General features: G+C 53.6%; 1 protein-coding gene across 2 annotated transcripts; it reads left to right on the top strand.

Annotated features, from left to right (window-relative positions):
• Positions 1-8,410: 8,410 nt before the first annotated feature.
• LGALS3BP (galectin 3 binding protein) lies at positions 8,411-18,412 on the top strand. Of its 2 annotated transcripts, none has more exons than XM_005221235.4 (6): positions 8,411-8,524; positions 10,682-10,757; positions 11,802-12,002; positions 12,678-12,809; positions 14,494-14,746; positions 16,799-18,412. In XM_005221235.4, the coding sequence occupies exons 2-6, from the start codon at positions 10,706-10,708 to the stop codon at positions 17,835-17,837; spliced, it is 1,677 nt and encodes a 558-aa protein (XP_005221292.1). In that variant the 5' UTR covers positions 8,411-8,524; positions 10,682-10,705; the 3' UTR covers positions 17,838-18,412.
• Positions 18,413-19,789: the final 1,377 nt, after the last annotated feature.

Raw genomic sequence — 19,789 nt, forward strand, 5'->3', positions numbered from 1 at the left:
CTAGAAGATTGGCAGGGAGGTGGGCTCCAGCAAGAGTTCTTGACTGGTCCAGATGTCGTTAGGTGTCTGATGAGCCTGCAGGAACCAACTAGATCATTCTGGAGGACATTGGGGGCCCTAAGAGGAAGGAACCTCTAACCTCTAACCCTAACCCTAAGAGGAAGGAACCTGGAAGGAGGCAGGTGTAGGTCAGGGTGCCCGTCCTCCTCCATCCTTTCCCCATCCTGCTCGGCCTCCCCAGAGGCTGACGTGAGTGAGCCTCTGCACCTCATCAGCACACTCTGGGACTGACCCCCAACCAGCAGGAAGCACTGATTCCCTCTCCAGGGCTGCCTGCCTCTTGCACTACCTCCAGGAACTACTTCCTGCCTTTGTTGCTTCCGGCCTGGGAGTAGCCAGACCTCCAGATACCAGCTGCACCAGCTCACTCACACCTTGTAAATAGCTCCCCTGTCTTTAAAGCTTCCTTAGAGTATCCTAATCTGGGACCACCTGCTTCGAGCCTGACCAGGACAGTCAGGGAGGAGACTCAACCGTCAAAACCACGCAGGTGTCAAGTAAGGAGGCCGAGTGTTTCCAGGGGCCCGCAGTGAGGAAGCAGTCCTCAGGAGGACAGTCCCAGGATGGGAGATGGGGAGCCAGAGCACATCGAGCTGAGGAGGGGAACAGGGTGAGCAACTGCACATGGAGGAGGAAGGCAGAGAAAATCGGCGCTTGACTGTATCTTAAGCAGCTGCGACACTCTGGGCTCCACACGACTTGGCCTGCCTAGCACTCACACTTGCAATTCATTAGTGTTAGTCACTCGGTTGTGTCCGACTCTTTGTGACCCCATAGCCTATAGCCCGCCAGATTTCTCTGTCCTTGGGATTCTCCAGGCAAGAATACTGGAGTAGATTGCCATTTCCTTCTCCAGGGGATCTTCCTGACCCAGGAATCAAACCTGGGTCTCCTGCATTGCAGGCAGATTCTTTACCATCTGAGCCACCAGAAGTGAAGTCACTCAGTCATGTCTGACTCTTTGTGACCCCATGGACTGTAGCCTACCAGGCTCCTCCATCCATGGGATTTTCCAGGCAAGAATACTGGAGTGAGTTGCCATTTCCTTCTCCAATTCATTAGCAAAAAAGAAATTCCCAAAAGTCATCTCAGAACTAGGTGAAAGAAAATGAGACTAATTTCTTTCCAAATGTTAATCCTGTCTTCTTTATGCACTTCTGCTGGCTTCCCTGGTGGCTCAGAGGTTAAAGTGTCTGCCTGCAATGAGGGAGACCTGGGTTCGATCCCTGAGTCAGGAAGATCCCCTGGAGAAGGAAATGGCAACCCACTCCAGTATTCTTGTCTGGAGAATCCCATGGTTGGAGGAGTCTGGTGGGCTACAGTCCATGGGGTTGCAAAGAGTCGGACACGACTGAGCAACTTTACTTACTTGTGCACTTCAAATTGGTAAATTATACCTTAATAAAACCATTAATAGATTTGGGTAAAGCAAAAATAAAATACCTTCACACAAAGAAAATTCCGAGGCCAAATGACTTTATTGGTAAATTGTGTCTAAGACATTTAAGGAAGAAGTTGTAAGGAGCCAACACAAAATCTTCCATAATTTTGGGAACTGGGAACACCCTCAATTCATTCTGTGAGGGCATCACTGCCCTGATACCAAAACCAGACAAATAGAAGAAAAATACAAACCCTCGTGAACGTAGAAGCAAAAATCCTTGACAGAAATTTAGCCAGTTGAATACAATGTCCTGTAAAATGGACAATACTTCACGACAGACTGTGATTTACTCCAGGAATGCAGGGTTGGTTTAATATTCTAAAATCCACGTAATCCACCATATTTAACAGATGAAGAAGGTAAAACCGTGTGATAATCTCAAAAGATAGAGGAAAAAAAAACCGGATGGAATCCAGTACTCATTCATGATTTAAAAGCAAACGGAGACTTCCCTGGTGGTCCAGTGGCTGACTCCAGGCTTCTACTTCAGGGACGTGGGTTCAGTCCCTGGCTTCAGAACTAAGATCCAGCACGGTGCAGGGCCAAAAAAAGAGGATTTGTTAAACACTAAGGATATATTTTCTGAACATTTGTCATAATAAAAATGAATTTTCTTAATACTTTAAATATTTTTAATAAATACAAGCGGGGGGGAAAAAAAAACCTCTTTGCAAACTAGAAATAAAAGGAACTTCTTTAAGCTGGTAAATGGTGTCTGTGGAAAAAACCTTTAGCTAACATAATACTACATGGTAAAAAAACTTTGCTTTGAAGGCTGGGAACAAAGCAAGAATCGGCATTCTCCACCTTTTTTTCCCCTACCACTTAACTTTCTGTTTTGAAATCATTTTAAGCCACAAAGAAGTTGCCAAACTAGAATTAGTGTTGCTGTGTTCCCTTCATGCTGTTACACAACCACAGCTCCGTGATCAAACTAGGAAATTGGCAATGTGCTCGTCACTGTTCTTCACCCACCATCTCTTACGAGGTCCCGGACAGTGCAATTAGGCAAGAGAAAGCAGAATCTTTAGATTGGGAAAGAAAGGGTAAAACTGTCTTTTTTCACCAAGGACAAGTTCAACTAGATAGGAAAACCCTAAGGACTCTTCAAAAAAGACCTAACAGCTGAGTTTAGCAGAGCTGAAGGATACACAGTTCACATATGGAAATTAGTTTTATTTCTGTGCAGTGAACAACTGGAAAATTTTTGAGACAGCAGCATTTATAATAGCACCCCAAAACGTGAAACAGATAAAAGTCTAACAAAATATGTACAAGATCTATATGCTGAAAGTATAATATCCTGACATATATCCTGTATATGTATATCCTGACAACTGGCGATACCAAGTATTGGTGAGCATTTAAACCACTGAAACAGTAATAGGAATTGCCAGTAGGGATGCAAAAATGGGTTCAGCCGCTTTGGAAATTTGACAGTTTCTTAAGAAGTTAAATATACACCGACCATGGGACCCAGTAATCCTGTCCCTCCACAAAAGAAATAAAAACTGACATTCATACAAAGACTTGTCTCTAAACGTTCTTAACAGTTTTATGTGTAATACAGTAGCCATCCCCCACCCTGCCCCTGTATCTGCAGAAGATACTTTCCAAGACTCCATTGGATGCCTGAAACTGTTCAGTTCAGTTCAGTTGCTCAGTTGTGTCCGACTCTTTGCGACCCCATGAACCGTAGCACGCCAGGCCTCGCTGTCCATCACCAACTCCCGGAGTCTACCCAAACCCATGTCCATCGAGTCGGTGATACCATCCAACCATCTCATCCTCTGTCGTCCCCTTCTCCTCCTGCCTTCAATCTTTCCCAGCATCAGGGTCTTTTCAAATGAGTCAGCTCTTCGCGTCAGGTGGCCAAAGTATTGGAGTTTCAGCTTCAACATCAGTCCTTCCAATGAACAACCAGTGTCGAGTCCAGCTTGACAAGCAGGGTTTCCGAAAGCACGATACAGCAAGAGAATGAGAAATGAGACACAAGAATTCAGAGAAAAGCGAGGATCAGGGGACCAACGCCGCTCCAAGCTGAAGGAGCCGAAACTGAATCCAAGCCGGCTTTAGTATACTTTCAGCCAGGAATGAAAGAGTAAGTGGGGAGTTAAACTATAACTCATGTGGCCTTCAGGGCCAAAGAACAAAACAATCATTAACCATTGAGTAATTAGGAAATAGCAATCAATAACACATCAGTAACTAAGACTAATATTCTTATCTATAGATTTTCCACCAGATATGTAAAACATATGACTCTGAGACACCAGTTGAGAAATAGTCTGGGGTCCGTCTTCCGACCCCAGGATCATATCCTGTTTTCGAGACTATGAACTGTTCCCTCTGGACTTGTTCCAAGAGTTTCATGCCTTATAGCATCCAGTTTATCAATAATTATAAATTTCTTTTGCGGCCCTTGCCAAGGCCTGCTTTTCTTTTATTCTTCCTGTCTCCTACAAACCAGGACTGATCTCCTTTAGGATGGACTAGTTGGATCTCCGTGCAGTCCAAGGGACTCTCAAGAGTCTTCTCCAACACCACAGTTCAAAAGCATCAAGTCTTCGGCGCTCAGCTTTCTTTATACTCCAACTCTCACATCCATACATGACTACTGGAAAAATCATAGCCTTGACTAGACGGAACTTTGTTGGCAAAGTAATGTCTCTGCTTTTGAATATGCTATCTAAGTTGGTCATAACTTTCCTTCCAAGGAGTAAGCGTCTTTTAATTTCATGGCTGCAATCACCATCTGCAGCAATCTTAGAGCCCAGAAAAGTAAAGTCAGCCACTATTTCCACTGTCTCCCCATCTATTTGCCATGAAGTGATGGGACCGGATGCCATGATCTTCGTTTTCTGAATGTTGAGCTTTAAGCCAACTTTTTCACTCTCCTCTTTCACTTTCATCAAGAGGCTCTTTAGTTCTTCTTCACTTTCTGCCATAAGGGTGGTGTCATCTGCATACCTGAGGTTATTGATATTTCTCCCGTCAATCTTGATTCCAGCTTGTGCTTCCTCCAGTTCAGCGTTTCTCATGATGTACTCTGCATATAAGTTAAATAAGCAGGGTGACAATATACAGCCTTGACATACTCCTTTTCCTATTTGGAACCAGTCTGTTGTTCCATGTCCAGTTCTAACTGTTGCTTCCTGACCCGCATACAGATTTCTCAGGAGGTAGGTCAGGTGGTTTGGTATTTCCATCTCTTTCAGAATTTTCCACAGTTTATTGTGATCTACACAGTAGGAGTACGCAGATCACCAGTTGCCAGGGTTGGGGGGCTGGTAGAGGAGATTGTCAGCAAAGGGCCTAAGAGAACCTTGAGAGATGATAAGAATGTTCTCTATATTACGGTTGTGGTTACCGTCTGTATACATTTGCCAAAGCTCATTAAATTGATGCACTTTATTGTATGTAAATTATCAGATCTCAAGTAAGTCTTTTGAAAAAGTGGTTGACATGCCAGCAGTCCCCCTTCTTGGCTGTGTAACTAGCTGGGCTTCCCTTCTCTGCACCTCTGTTTTCTCATCTATTAAAGAGTTAATAAGAGGATTGCCTGGTGGTCCAGTGGTTAAGAATCTGCCTGCCAATTCAGGGAACACGGGTTCGATCCCTGGTCTGGGAAGAGTCCACATGCCTCGGGGCAACTAAGCCTGTGTGCCACAACTACTGAGCCCATGTGCCTAGAGCCTGTGCTCTGCAACAAGAGACGCCAGCACACTGCGAAGCCCGTGCAGGACAACTGGAGAGTGGCCCCTGCTCACTGCAGTTAGAGAAAGCAGCGAAGAAGCAGCTAGAGAAAGCAACGAAGACCCAGTGCAGCAAAAATAATGAATAAATAATGTTTTTTAAAGAGTTAGTAAGAGTTCCTTAGAAGAAAAGCTATGACAGCATCTTAAAACCTAGACAGCAGGAAAGAGACACGTGTACCCCAATGTTCATCGCAGCACTGTTTATAATAGCCAGGACATGGAAGCAACCTAGATGTCCATCAGCAGATGAATGGATAAGAAAGGTATGGTACATATACACAATGGAGTATTACTCAGCCATTAAAAAGAATACATTTGAATCAGTTCTAATGAGGTGGATGAAACTGGAGCCTATTATACAGAGTGAAGTAAGCCAGAAGGACAAACACCAATACAGTATACTAACGCATATATATGGAATTTAGAAAGATGGTAATGATAACCCTGTATACGAGACAGCAAAAGAGACACTGATGTATAGAACAGCCTTATGGACTCTGTGGGAGAGGGAGACGGTGGCAAGATTTGGGAGAATGGCATTGAAACATGTGAAATGTCATGTATGAAACGAGATGCCAGTCCAGGTTCAATGCACGATGCTGGATGCTTGGGACTGGTGCACTGGGACGACCCAGAGGGATGGTATGGGGAGGGAGGAGGGCCGAGGGTTCAGGATGGATTTTCTTTTAAAAATTTAGAAAAAATAAATAAATAAATAAAATGGATAAAGTAAAAAAAAAAAAAAAAAAAAAAAACCTAGACAGCAGACTTCATTTTGCTGACAAAGGTCCATATAGTCAAAGCTATTGTTTTTCTAGTAGTCATGTATGGATGTGAGAGTTGGACCATAAGGCTGAGTGCCAAAGAATCGATGTTTTCTAACTGAGGTGCTAAAGAAGACTTTTGAGAGTCCGTTGGACAGCAAGGAGATTGAATCAGTCAGTCCTAAAGGAAATCAACCCTGAATACTCGTTGGAAGTACTGATGCTGAAGCTGAAGCTCCCAAAACTTGGAACACCTGATGCAAAGAGCCGATTCATTGGAAAAGACCCTGATGCTGGGAAAGATTGAAGGCAGGAGGAGAAGGGGGCGGCAGAGGATGAGATGGTTGGATGGCATCACCGATTCAATGGACATGAGTTTGAGCAAACTCTGGAAGATAGTGAAGGACAGGGAAACTTGACGTCCTGCAGTCCTTGGAGTCACAAAGAGTCGGACATGACTGAGTGACTGAACAACAACAGCTTCCTGTAGAGGTTGGGAGTATTGAATGGGTCCCATCAAAGACTATAGCAGTGCCAGCTGTCTCTATGTTAGCATCACAGGCAGCGTTCCCCTGTTTGGTGGAGCGGGAGAGGAGGCACAAAAGAAAGTCTAAAGGCTTCATATGGGCTCTGGTCTCTGACAGCCCCAGCACACTCCTGACTGCATTGGCTGTGGCTGCCTGCTTACAGCAGCCGCGTCCACATGGTCCCCACCGGCCCGATTATCTGTGGAGCCAGGCTTCCACGGATGGTCTCCTTATCACAGCTTAGTCACTTCTCTCTGGAGAAGATAGCCTCAATTCTTGTTCCACTTCCCTTAGTGGGCGGAAGACTGGAAAAGCCGGAGGGGAACAGACACCCCTGCTTTGATCCCAAATCCTTCAGCAGCTTGGGTTTTTCCAACGTCGCCACCAGTTCCTCCCAAAGGACTTCCTCCGTGCTCTTGACCCTGACCAGCTCCTTACTGGGGCAAGAACCAATGGAGGCTGGAAGTGACAAGGCCAGGGTTTCTGTGACAGCCAGCACTGAGGGTCCTTCAGTTGGGTCGGATGTTAAAACTCTCCAGTCTCTTCTGCTGCTTCTGTTTCTGTGGCTCCACTCCCCTTTTCCCCCCACGGAGCTTTACAGCTTCTTTGGAGGGGATCACATGAGCCCATAGCCCCCTCAAACCTCACGTTTTGGGCAAATAGTCATTGAATGGTTGACCCGAGGGCTCACTGTCTTGGACTCAAGAGCTGCCAGGGAAACTCTGTCTCCCCACTAATGGTTCTCAGCCCTGGCTGTACATAGAACCACCTGCAAGGCTTCAAGACCAACGCCTGTCCCCACCCTAGAGATTGTGGATGTGAACGCTGGGAGTTCGTGAGACACCTGGGTGATTCTCAGGAGCCGACCAGGGCGACAGCCAGCAGGTTAGAGAGACCTGGGGACATTCCTAGGGGATAACTCTCGTCCAGAACCTGGGATGCAAATGACAGAAAGAAAAGAGGATGTTGATTGCCTCCTTTAACCTTGAAGCCAGGGCTTGGCCTTGAGTTCAGGCCTGGGGGACACAGGTGCTAAAACCATAGCATCAGGACCTGGGTTCCTCCATCTCTCAGCTCTGCCCTCACCTGCATCCCCAGCTGGGCTTTCCTCAGGGCACAGTCAGGGGCACCAGGGGCATCAGCACCTCCAGGCCACCTGCTCCCTACAGGGTCCCCTTCCAGCAATCTAAAACTGACCCCCCAGGTCGGCTGGGATCACAACACCTCCCTGACACCATTGTCTCCAACCTGCCAGACTCAGGCCAGACCCAGTGTGCTTCCCCAGGGGAAAATCGAGGTGCAGGCTCTCTGTCAGAGGGAAGGAAAGGGAGTGGCTGTGAGATGGGCAGAACAATTTACGTCCACTCCAGAGGTTCTGCCCCCGCCCCAGAGGGGTGAGGTGTTCAGGTCAGGCATGTCAAGTGCTTAGAGCAGAGTGAGCACCCCCCTACCCCTGCCCCCAGCAACACGTGAGACCCAGGAGACGGGCGTGGGCGTGCAGTGAAAGAGCCCACGGTCCCTGGATGCAGACAGAACCTGTCCACGCGCTTCCTCTGCTCTTCTGACCACTAACTCCTGCTGCCCCTCCTCTCCCCTCCCCCAGCACCCACCCCGGCGCCGGTTTAGCTTGTGAGAGTGTTGAAATTCAAATACAGCCATCAGCCGCCTTGCTCTGTAACCAGAGCAAAATCAGCCAGACTGCAGCCTTGGGCGGCTGCCATCCTCCCCATCGCCATCCCAGCCACCCCCACTCAGAGCCAAGGGCGGGGAGGGAAGCAGGAAGCCTTGGCAGCAGCCAACCCCAGAAGGAAACAGGGTCAGGTGGTTTCTAGAAATTGAAACTAGACTGAGCTTCCTGAAGCGCTTCCTGGGACCAGCCTGACACACTCTGACCTGGGAGGGTTTTCTGGGTTGGAGGTTCCTCTGCAAGTGGGAGGCCTTAGGACAGCCATCCGCAGGTGCCCCGAGCAGGTAAGGTGGTAACCTTTTGCTCTCAGGTGGGTGTCCCTCTCTTTATACAGTGTAATCTTGCAGCGGCCAAGTCTCCCAGCCTGTGCTCAGTTAGGGATCTGATGCTCCTCCTGAAACCAGGGCCCATCACTGCTGCTCCTGTGTCTCTCTGTCCAACAGTTGGGCAGGTTGTTCACTGGTGCACAAGGACACCACCCAAAGGGGCAAGCAGTTCAGCCGAGGTGCTCCCTCCGATCTGTGCTTTTCAGCTCAGGCTGCTGCTGCTGCTACTGCTAAGGCACTTCAGTCGTTTTCGACTCTGTGCGACCCCATAGACGGCAGCCCACCAGGCTCCCCCGTCCCTGGGATTCTCCAGGCAAGAACACTGGAGTGGGTTGCCTGAAAGTGAAGTCACTCAGTCGTGTCCAACTCCTAGTGACCCCATGGACTGCAGCCTTTCAGGCTCCTCCATCCATGGGATTTTCCAGGCAAGAGTACTGGAGTGGGTTGCCATTTCAGCTCAGGCTAAGCCTGCCCAAAGGAAGAGCACCTTTCCCCAATTTGCACAAGAGTGCCGAATGGCCCCGGGCAGATAATTCTGCCTCATCACTGGAATGAGTCAGGCAAAAATGGGTGGCCACAGACAGCCGGAGGGCAGTGACATTTGCATACCATGAGCCAAGTGCCTGATTGGCCATCTGCCTGGGACCCTGGGTTCCGGTTTCAGGATGAGCGAAGCTGGTGGCCCCCACTCTCTGGGGAGTGCAGAGGGTGACCAGCCGTCCCCATGTGCCTAGGACCGAGAGCATGTCCCAGGACATAGGACTTCCAGTGCTAAAACTGGGACAGACCCCAGTGTGCTGCGTGGTTGGTCATCCTGGCCACTCGGCCAACAGCTGAGGTCAGTGTAATGAAGAGAGGGTGGCCGCTGGGCAGATTCCCCCACGGCCACTCACCACCCACAGCTCCCCAGCTGTGTGAGCAGAGCTGGCTATCCTTCCGGGCTTCAGCCCCCTCACTTGTAAGGTGGGATCAACGAGGTCTTTCTCAGGGTCGTGGTCGGGATTCCGTGAGCCAGTGGTGTGAGCAGTCCAATCCAGGGACTCTGCTCAGTGACAGCGGACCCTCCTGCCTGGGAGCCCCCGGAGGGTCTGGTTACCAGGCCCTGACTCGAGTGGTGCAACAACAGCGGCCACAGCCCTGCTGGCTGGGCCCTGAGGCGGGGTGTGGGTGTCGCAAGGCCCTCACTGGGCCAGAGCAGCAGGGACTCTGCACCCGCTCCATGCCCCTCTTCCCGCCTCACCGTGCTGGTATGTGGACATGAAGGAGGGAGGCAGGTGAGGGCCAGGATGTGGGCGAAGAGAAAAAGCGAGCCATGAGAATGACAGAGGCAAGACAGCCCGGGAAAAGTGGAGAGACTTGGGTGCCCCCCGCTCCCCTTCCCCAGGGCTGGCTGTGTGGCCTTTGCGGTCCCCCGCCTCCTCCAGCCTCTGTTTCTTGGGGACACTGACCTCAGAGGCGGCAGTGCCAGGACCAGAGTGTCCTCTCGTCTCGTTCCCCTGCCCCAGTCTCCCCCAACCCCACCCAGCTGCCCAGGCGGAGGCCTGGGTCTTAGCCCTCAACCCTCTTCCCCCGCCCCCCGCCCACCCCCAGCCCAGTCTCTTCACTGCCGTCCGTCGCCGTGTCGCCCCTGCCCGGACTTCTGTGGCCTCCTCCTGACACATCTCCCCACCCTGCCCACCCTCGACCCCTCCCTTCCACATTCCACATGGTCCATTTCATGCAAAGTTCTTCGGCAGCTGCAGACCTCAGGGTACTCTCGCAGGCTGGCCTGCCTTCTGAGCCATCCCTGCTATCTCTCAGCCACCCTGAACGGGGTCCCCCAGGCTCCCCAATCTCGGCCCTGCACCCTCTGCCTCCTCCCTCCCCGCCCTTCCCACCCATGTCCCCTGACAGTCATGCCCAGGGCCTAGCTTTCTGATATGGGCACCTTTTTCCTCCCGCTGTCCTCGCTGCCCAGAGACCCCCCCTTCATCTGGGCAAGTCTTCCTCATCCTCAGAGGACCACCTTCAGACGAGGTGAGGGCCCCCGCTGGGACACCCAGAGCACCCTCCACGAGGAGGGCCCGAGGCCTGTCCAGCTCCACCCTCTCACTCTGCTGCCTCCTTTCGCTGCAGGACAAGGGACCCCCAGGCAAGGCCATGGCCCCTCTACGGCTCTTCTGGATATGGCTGCTGGTCGTGGGGACTCGAGGTGAGCTGACCCCCAGGAATGCTGAGAGCAGCCGTCTGTGACCTTGCTCTACAAGGTCAGCCCCTTCCCCTTGCAGAAAGTCAAGGCAGTGTTCTGCGCGGCGCCTGGGTCACAGGGGCCAGCCTGGGTCTTCGCTCCTGCGTGAAGCCCTGGATGGCCCAACTCATGGCTTGGAGATTTGGAGAGGAGGTCGGGGGGCTCCATTCTCATCCAGCTGGAACCAGAGGGACCAGGCAGGAGGGGCTCACAGAGCAGCCGAGCCCCGAGGGGCCTGGGGTCGGTGCCCTTTGGACAGTCAGCATCCAGAGTCCTGGACACCTGTCCTCACGCTCTTCACACTCAGAGGCCCTTCCTCTTCCCAGTGACCCCATGGAAGGCCTGTTACACCCCATCTGAGAAGTGCCCTTTGACCTGGCACCCGGCTCCTGCCTGACCCTGTCGGCTCCAGCAGGGGCTGAGGTGGGGCTGGGTGGGGAGGTCAGCGGGCTGAGTCCCAGAAGAATGAATGTGGAGTGGGACCCTGCTTTCTCTCCTGGTCTGGCATACTCTTCCTGTGTTTCCAGGGTGCTCTGGACCTTTGCCCTCAGGCCTTCCCAAACATCCCTCCCAGGACTCCTTGCCATGGTGCCCAGGCTGCACCCCAAGCCCCAGACACCCACAGGTGGGGCCAGTGTGGGCCTGTTCTTCCCTTGGGGTCCTGCCACCCCACTCTCAGGTGGCACCAAGCGCCCCCCTGGCCCGTCTCTATCAATGGCATGAAGGACTCAGAGCTCAAGGACTAGAAAGGGGACGTCTACCCTCAGTGTGTGTATGGGGGCGGGGGGGGTGTCTATGTGTATTTTTCACTCCTCCCAGGGGCTGATCCCCTCGAGGATGGATGGGGTGTTCAAAGCTAATGGTCCAGGGTTCACCCCTGTTGAGGAGAACTCTACAGCCCCCACGAAAGCCCATGGTCCCCAGGAGTGTGGGGTAGCCATGCTTCCGCCCAGGGATGAAGGCCCAGCACCCAGCCTCCATCTTTGCTGACCTCTGCTCTCCCTTGAGAGCCCACAGGCGTGAAAGACGGCGACATGCGGCTGGCTGACGGGGGGTCCGCCAACCAGGGCCGCGTGGAGATCTACTACAACGGCCAGTGGGGGACGGTGTGTGAGAACATGTGGGACCTGACGGACGCCAGCGTCGTCTGCCGGGCCCTGGGCTTCCAGAACGCCACCGAGGCTCTGGGCGGGGCCGCCTTCGGGCCAGGTAACCCACGGGTCCCCGGGTCCCCCAAAGCAGGATGCGCTGCCAAGGAACCAGGCCCAGGAAGGGGTCATACCTAAGGCGTGCAAATGGCATTCCCACCACTGGCCAAGGTTTCCAAGGGGCAGAAGCTCTGCGCTGGCCAAGAGCTGGCCGCCCAGTCTGCACTCCACTTGCCTAGCAGCTGTTCCCTCCAGCCCAGAAACTCCACTCCAGACTTTACCTTCTTGAAACAGTTTCCCCCTAAAAGAAAAGTCTGTGTGCAGTGCCTATGACTCTGAAAAAATGAGAAATCATCCACGTATTCAGCCAGAGGGGTAGATACATAAGTTACGCAGTAATTATTTGATATCTACAAAGCGGACAAACCGGGTCGAACAAGGCTAGTTCATGGTACAAAGTTACAATAATAGATCTGCACCCACGCTCAAGTAGTCACACAACAGTGCCGGGTAAAAACACGTGCCCACATGGACCCACGCTGGAGGGGACGTCACCAACTAGGCCCTGCTTTACTGGGGTGGCAGGATTTGCAGAGTGCTTTTCTCCATCTCTGTGTGTAACTGCGACTGTCCTTTCCTAGGCTTCTCAGGGAAGCAGCTCTGTTGGCAGGGCCTTCCTCCCCGGCCGAGAGCCCCAGCCCCCCTCCAGGCTCAGTTGTCCTTGCTGTGCTTCCAGGATATGGCCCTATCATGCTGGACGAGGTGAGGTGCACGGGGACAGAGCCCTCGCTGGCCAACTGCTCATCCCTGGGCTGGATGCGGAGCAACTGCAGACACGACAAGGACGCCAGCGTGATCTGCACCAACGGTGAGCAAGGGGGCGCGGAGTGGGGCGGCGGGGTGCCCCATCCTGGGCCCCAGAGGCCCGGCCTGGATCCCAGGGACGGTGGTCAGGCCGGTTCCCCGGCTCCATGTGAATCACACACCTACCTGCGCAAAGGTTCACAGGTGATGCCCGCTCTCCAGGAGGGGTGGGAAAGCCTGCAGTTCCCACCACAGTAAAGAATCCCCGTGAGACAGGAAGCAGTTGTCACCGGGCTCAGGCTCCTGGCTCAGCGGCGCCCCCTTGCTGTGACATGGGGAAGTACAGGGAGACTAACTCTGCTCTAGGCACAAGGGCGGGGCCTTGCTGCCGTGAGAGGATTGAAGATGAAGAGTTTTAGGTAAAATAAATATGCATATTTTCTCTCTCTTTGTTTTTTTGAAGAGAACAAATTTAAAGAATGGCCAATCCTAAATATAATAGATCAATGCCATAAAATCAATAAACCAGTGCTGTTGCTTAGTCTCGCAGTCGTGTCCGACTCTGTGACCCCATGGACTGTAGCCTGCCAGGCTCCTCTGTCGATGGGGAATCTCCAGGCGAGGACACTGGAGTGGGTTGCCATGCCCTCCTCCAGGGGATCTTCCCAACCCAGGGATAGAACCCCAGTCTCCCACACCCCAGGCGAATTCTTTACCATCTGAGCCACCAGGGAAGCCCCAGTAAACCAGAAAAGCTAGCAGTAAAAATAATGATAATAATATACACACTTTATTTTTTTTTTAAATAATGTACATACCTTAATTAAACAATACTTTATTGGGACTTCCCTGGTGGCACTGTAATTATGACTCCACACTTCCAGTGCAGAGGACATGGGTTCAATTCCTGGTCAGGGAACTAGGATCCTGCATGCCATGAGGTACAGCCAAAAGAACCCAGTACTTGAGTGCTAAAAATTGCTAACTACCCTCCGAGCCTTCAGCAAGTCATAATCTTTTTGCAGTAGTAACATCAAAGATCACTGAGAATTGCCAAACCATGACACAGAGACACAAAGTGAGCAAATGTCATTGGAAAAAAAAATAGCAGAGCTCAAGACACTGTTGCCGCAACGTTCAGTTTCTGAGAAACATGGCCACGCACAGTAAAGTGAGGTGCCTCTGCACCCCGTGTCTGCACACTGCAGGCTCACCCCTTGAATCGGCAGCCTTCTGTTTCTGCTGGGAAAGGGGGTGCATCACCCCCAAACCAGGCTGGGAGCTTCTAGTAGCTTCTCTAGGCCTCAGTCCCTTGTAGGAGGCTACCAAGGACCCCAAAGCTCTAAACCACATTGCCATGGGACCCTCTTCAGACCAGACGAGGCAGGAGGTTCAGGTTTTAGAAAGTCACATCTGGGTGATTGATTGACTGACTGATTGGGATAGGACCCCAAGTTCTGGAAGTCAGCCCCTCCAGATCCCCCCCAAGATGTGCCATCTGAATGTTGGGTGGGGCAGGTGAGCTATGACATAGGGGTGTTTGACGGGGTGGGGCTCTGGGCCACGGGGGCCAACGGCACCCTACGTTCCAGGGCCGTTCTTTCCTCGTCTCCCCAGGAGCCTTTCTGAGTTGATAAGGCAGGATCCACAGTTTAAGGGAAGAATCTGACTCCGGGGAGCAAAAGTATTTTTGGGTCACAGAGGAAGCGAGTGCCGGGGCCCCTCCTAACATGTGTCTCCCTCCATAGAAACCAGAGGTGTCTACACCCTCGACCTATCTGGCGAACTCCCTGCGGCCCTAGAGCAGATATTTGAGAGCCAGAAGGGCTGTGACCTGTTCATCACGGTGAAGGTGCGTGAGGAAGACGAGATAGCCATGTGTGCCCACAAGCTGATCCTGTCCACCAACCCCGAGGCCCACGGCCTATGGAAGGAGCCAGGCAGTAGGGTCACCATGGAGGTGGACGCTGAGTGTGTGCCCGTCGTCAAGGACTTCATCAGGTGAGTGGCCTCGGGGCCGGGCCCGGGGACTGGGCAGTGTCCCCACCAAAGGAAAACCCCAGGGACCAGGGATGCGGCACCAGCCACAGCTGTGCTCACCTGAACACATGCGAGGGCAACCGCATATGTGCTCTCACACTTGTGTGCTCACACACCCACACACGTGCGCACACGCACCTTCACAGCCACGGGTCCTCACCTTTGCACACACATTCTTATGTATTCTTTCCACAGGGGCTGTGAGAAATGGGTCAGCCCTCACACATACACACACACACACACCCCACACCTGTCTCTCAGGTGTCATAAGCACCCCAAAAAATAACTATTAAAGTCATTCTTCCTCTTCTCACCTTACTGATCTGCTCCTGCGAAAATTTTTTTTTAAAGAAACGGGAATCCAAGTCTGCTGCCTGAAGAAAGTGGGGAGAAAATCCCCAGGCGGCACCGTCCAGGCGTCAGTCTAACCAGCCGGCCAACCACACCGGGAGCCCGTCTCCCATTTGAGAGTGGCCCCCAAGGGGTCAGCCCCTTCCCCCACAGACCATCCTGCTGGGGGTCACTATGTCACCACCTCAGGTGGGCTTCCCAGGGACTGGTGTTCTGGGAGCATCAATTTAAAGAGAGAACCAAGTGTATGAAAAGCCGTTCCCTCTCATGACCCAAAGTTGTAGGTAGCCGAAAGTGACATTTAAGAGGAATCGGCAAATGGCAGTTTAAAAAGATTAAATGGCGTCTTCTCAGCCAAGGATGAGAGCTTGGCAGCTGTCCTGTGCCCCTCCCAGCAGGACCGAGGTCTGTGATGCATCTGTGCCTGGCCCCAGCCTCTCGGCCCGTCAGTCACCGCCCTTGGTCAGAGTCAGTGGTTCTCTGGACTGTCTAGCCATGTGCTCCAGCTCGCTCTCTCTGCCTCTCTCTGCCTTCCTGCCTCTGTCTGCCTGTCTCTCTCTGCCTCTCACTCCATCTCTCTCTATCTTCCTATTGCCCCGTATCTTGGTGTCTCTCCCTCCCTCCCTCTCTCTCTGTCTCTCTCCCTCCTCTAAGGCAGGGAGGCAGCAATGAGCCCCACCCAGGCCCTAGAGGGCCTCTGGAGACCCTTGTTCACTGCCTCCACCGCCCCCCACTCCCGTTCCCTCTGCCCGGCAGCCCCCACGTGGTGCAGATGACCATTTTTGCTCGAGTTCACGTTCAGCAGCAGGATCACAGGATGTACTGAGCACATCAGGGCGGAGCAGCGGTGGGACGAGGGCCGGCCCACCCCGCTGCTGCCACTGGGCTCTGTGGGGTCCCGGCTCCTTTCTGGGCACCTGAGTCTCCATGTTCAGGTGATGGGGAAGCCAGCAAGTCTGAGGCTCCCTGGAAGGCTCGTCATCCGAGAGAAGCAGTGGAGAGAGTTTGTTTGGTTCTTTCCAAAGCAGGGCCCCACTCATCATCTCCCAGGAGACGGCAGGGGCCATCGCCTGGCGTTTCCCCTCCCAGCAGGCTCCCTCCACACAAGTCTTCACAAGCAGAGTGCCTCCTGGTGGCGCACTGAATTACGTGGCGGGTGGCATAGACTGGGTGCCACCCACAGGGCTCACAGCTGGCAAGGATGGCAGACAGGAGGTGACCCATGACGATCCCTATGTCACAGGGGCACCAGACAGGTGCTGGGGCACAGGGGCACCCATGGGCACCCAGTGGGGAACTCAAGAGTTCTGCCCAGGGGCGTGACAGGGGAAAGGGAAGGGCAGAGCCCCGGATGGCCAGCAGGTCCTGGTGTCGGGGCCCAGCCCATGAAGATGATGGTGATGATGGAGGTGGGACCGTCCCCACCGATGAGGATGGAGCAACATCCTCAAGGAGTCTGGGGTCCGCCCAGCTGCCTGTGGCTCTCGGCCCATATGAGCTTAGACTGGGGGTTGACTCAGGAGATAAGTCGGGGGCTCCGAAGGCCCCCTGAAATAGCTGACACCCTGGGCATCAGCAGTCAGCCAGACACCCGCACCAGGGCACACCTGTCGTCCTTCGGGAGAAGGGGTGTGGCCAGGCATCAGCCCTCGTCTCCCTCAGGTACCTCTACTCCCGGAGGATCGACGTGTCCCTGTCGTCAGTGAAGTGTTTGCACAAGCTCGCCTCTGCCTACCAGGCCAAGCAGCTGCAGAGCTACTGCGGGCACCTCTTTGCCATCCTCATCCCCCAGGACCCCTCTTTCTGGACACCCCTGGAGCTCTACGCCTACGCCCTGGCCACCCGGGACCCTGTGCTGGAGGAGATCTGCGTGCAGTTCCTGGCCTGGAACTTCGGGGCCCTGACGCAGGCCGAGGCCTGGCCAAGCGTCCCCCCGGCCCTGCTCCAAGGTCTGCTCTCCAGGACCGAACTGGTGGTGCCCAGCGAGCTGGTCCTGCTGCTGGCTGTGGACAAGTGGAGCCAGGAGAGGCGCACCTCCCACAAGGAAGTGGAGGCCTTGGTGGGGCAGGTGCGGTTCCCCATGATGCCACCCCAGGACCTCTTCTCGCTGCAGTTTAACCTGTCCCTGTACTGGAGTCACGAGGCGCTCTTCCAGAAGAAGATCCTGCAGGCCCTGGAGTTCCACACCGTGCCCTTCGAGCTGCTGGCTCAGTACTGGGGCCTGAACCTCACTGAGGGCACCTACCAGCCCCGGCTTTACACCTCGCCCACCTGGAGCCAATCCGTGATGAGCTCCAGTTACAACCCCTCCCGGTCCTTCCAGACCCCCCAGCACCCCAGCTTCCTCTTCCATGACAGCTCTGTCTCCTGGTCTTTCGTCTACCTCCCTACCCTCCAGAGCTGCTGGAACTACGGGTTCTCGTGCTCCTCTGATGACCCCCCACTCCTGGCTCTCTCCAAGTCCAGCTACTCCAAGTCCAATCCCACCATCGGCTATGAAAACCGGGCCCTGCTGCACTGTGAGGGGAGCTTTGTGGTAGACGTCATCGACTTCAAGGGCTGGAAGGCCCTGGTCCCCAGTGCCCTGGCTACCAACAGCTCCAGGAGCACTTCCCTCTTCCCCTGCCCGTCAGGGGTCTTCAGCAGGTTCCAAGTCGTCATCCGCCCCTTCTACCTGACCAACTCCACGGACATGGACTAGACTCGAGGCTGGAGTTCAGGATGGGCAGGAGTTCATAGAGGCTGGGCACCTCCCCTCCTTCACCTCCTCTCTGCAGCCACCTCCAGTCACCGGCCACCAGGTGGCCCCCCTGCTTCCGTTGATCTCTCTGAGCTTACGGAAATTACTGGAAGACTTCAGCTACTGCAGACTTCCCTGGTGGCTCAGGTGGTAAAGAATCTGCCTGCAATGTAGGAGACCTGGGTTCAACCCCTGAGTCGTGAGGATCCCCTGGAGAAGGGAATAGCATCCCACTCCAGTATTCTTGCCTGGAGAATCCCATGGACAGAGGAGCCTGGCAGGCTACAGTCCATGGAGTCGCAAAGAGTCAGAGACAACTTGTTGCAAAGAGTTGGACACAACTGAGCGACTAACACTTCCTTCCTTCAACTAGTGCACTCACAAGCTGAGAACTCCCACTTCAACTGCCCGGCTAATTTGTTGGGAAGCAATGAGATGTGAGCCAGGAGCTGTGGGGTTTCCTACCTGGCCTTTCACTTTCTCCACCCTCTGCTGTCCCTTGTCTGAGATCATTAAAATTGCACTGTGGTTCCCAAGTTCTCTTGTTCACGCAGAAGAGGCTGTTGAGTTCATAGGGTGTTGGGACAGAGGATGATTCGCTAGGCCCTGGGATCAAGTAATGAGCTGACGTGGTCCCTTCTCTGTGAAGCTGCTGCAGTCTCGTGGGTGAGACAGGCCATCACAAGTAAGCAAACACTTGGGGTGAGGACCAGAGGGAATAATGGGTGATGGAAACCAGAGGAAGGAAGGTGGGAGGCACAGGCTGGAGCTACTTTAGTGGATCTCAGTGGAGAAATGAAGAGTGCGAGGCAGCAGGCGTGGGGGAAATGGCAGGAGGGTGTGTGTGTTCCAGGGAGAAGGAACAGTAGGTGATCGGAATCTTGGCCCCATCAATCTTCCCACTTGTGCACTGGGAAGAGGGCAGAGATTCTCTTCCCAGCATTGTTTGTAGAAATGGAAATTTGCAAAGAGCCTAGAAGGCCAATGGGATGCTTGAGCACAAATAAAAGACACCCACAATGTGGAGGGTCAGGTAGAAGAAGCGTGTACAAGAAGGAGACTGGAAGACCCACCGAATCTAGGGCAAGGCAAGGGAACCGGGCCTGGGGTCCCATAGGGAAATTGCGTTAGAATGCCACCACCGGGGTCTGGGCGCTGGAGGCTGCCCCCACCACAAGCGGGGCAAGAATTCTAAACTGTCCCCGCTTCTTTGTGTTACACACGCTCCAGGCACCAGGCTCTGGTGGAAGCATCTGGTTGGCCAGGCTCAGACCACGTGCCCTCCACTCTTGGCCAGGGTCTGAGAGAACAAGCATCTGGACTGCTCTGGCCTTGAGAAGGGAGGCGGCACTACACTCACCCAGTGGGAGTGAGATTCAGAAGCTGGGCAGCCAGGACAGCAGCTGTCCCCGCCACACATGCCTCTTCCCTCCAGCCCCGAGAAAACAAGAGCAGGGACACACACAGCCTCCCCCTGACCCCACACAGCTTCACCCTTTGCCAGAAGGCGCCCCCAGCCCCACCCCCCTCCCAAGATCCAGGCCCCCCATCTTGGCCACCTCCATGGTGGTCCTTTGACATCTTAAAAATCTACCACTTTGTTTAAACCACACTGATGGCCATCACCACAGTCGAGGACTGTAGCTGGTAAAAGAAGACAGGAAATGTTGGTTATCAACGTGCTCCAGACACACACAGGGGAGCGGCAGTCTCACTGAAGCAATGAGCCACAAACCCACAGCATCCTCCTCTCCTACCCGCTCCCTGGACCTCTGCCCAGAGCCAGCACCCCAGAAGTGAAGGTACAGGCCTGGTCAGGTAACCGGAACCTTTCCTCCAGAGTGCTCCGGGCCCTGGTGGATCCAGACTATAAGGAAGCCTGCAGCCCCACCTCGAGCCGTGGGATCAGCCAT

The sequence above is a fragment of the Bos taurus genome, chromosome 19 (assembly GCF_002263795.3).
Source record: "Bos taurus isolate L1 Dominette 01449 registration number 42190680 breed Hereford chromosome 19, ARS-UCD2.0, whole genome shotgun sequence".
Taxonomy (NCBI): Eukaryota; Metazoa; Chordata; class Mammalia; order Artiodactyla; family Bovidae; genus Bos; species Bos taurus.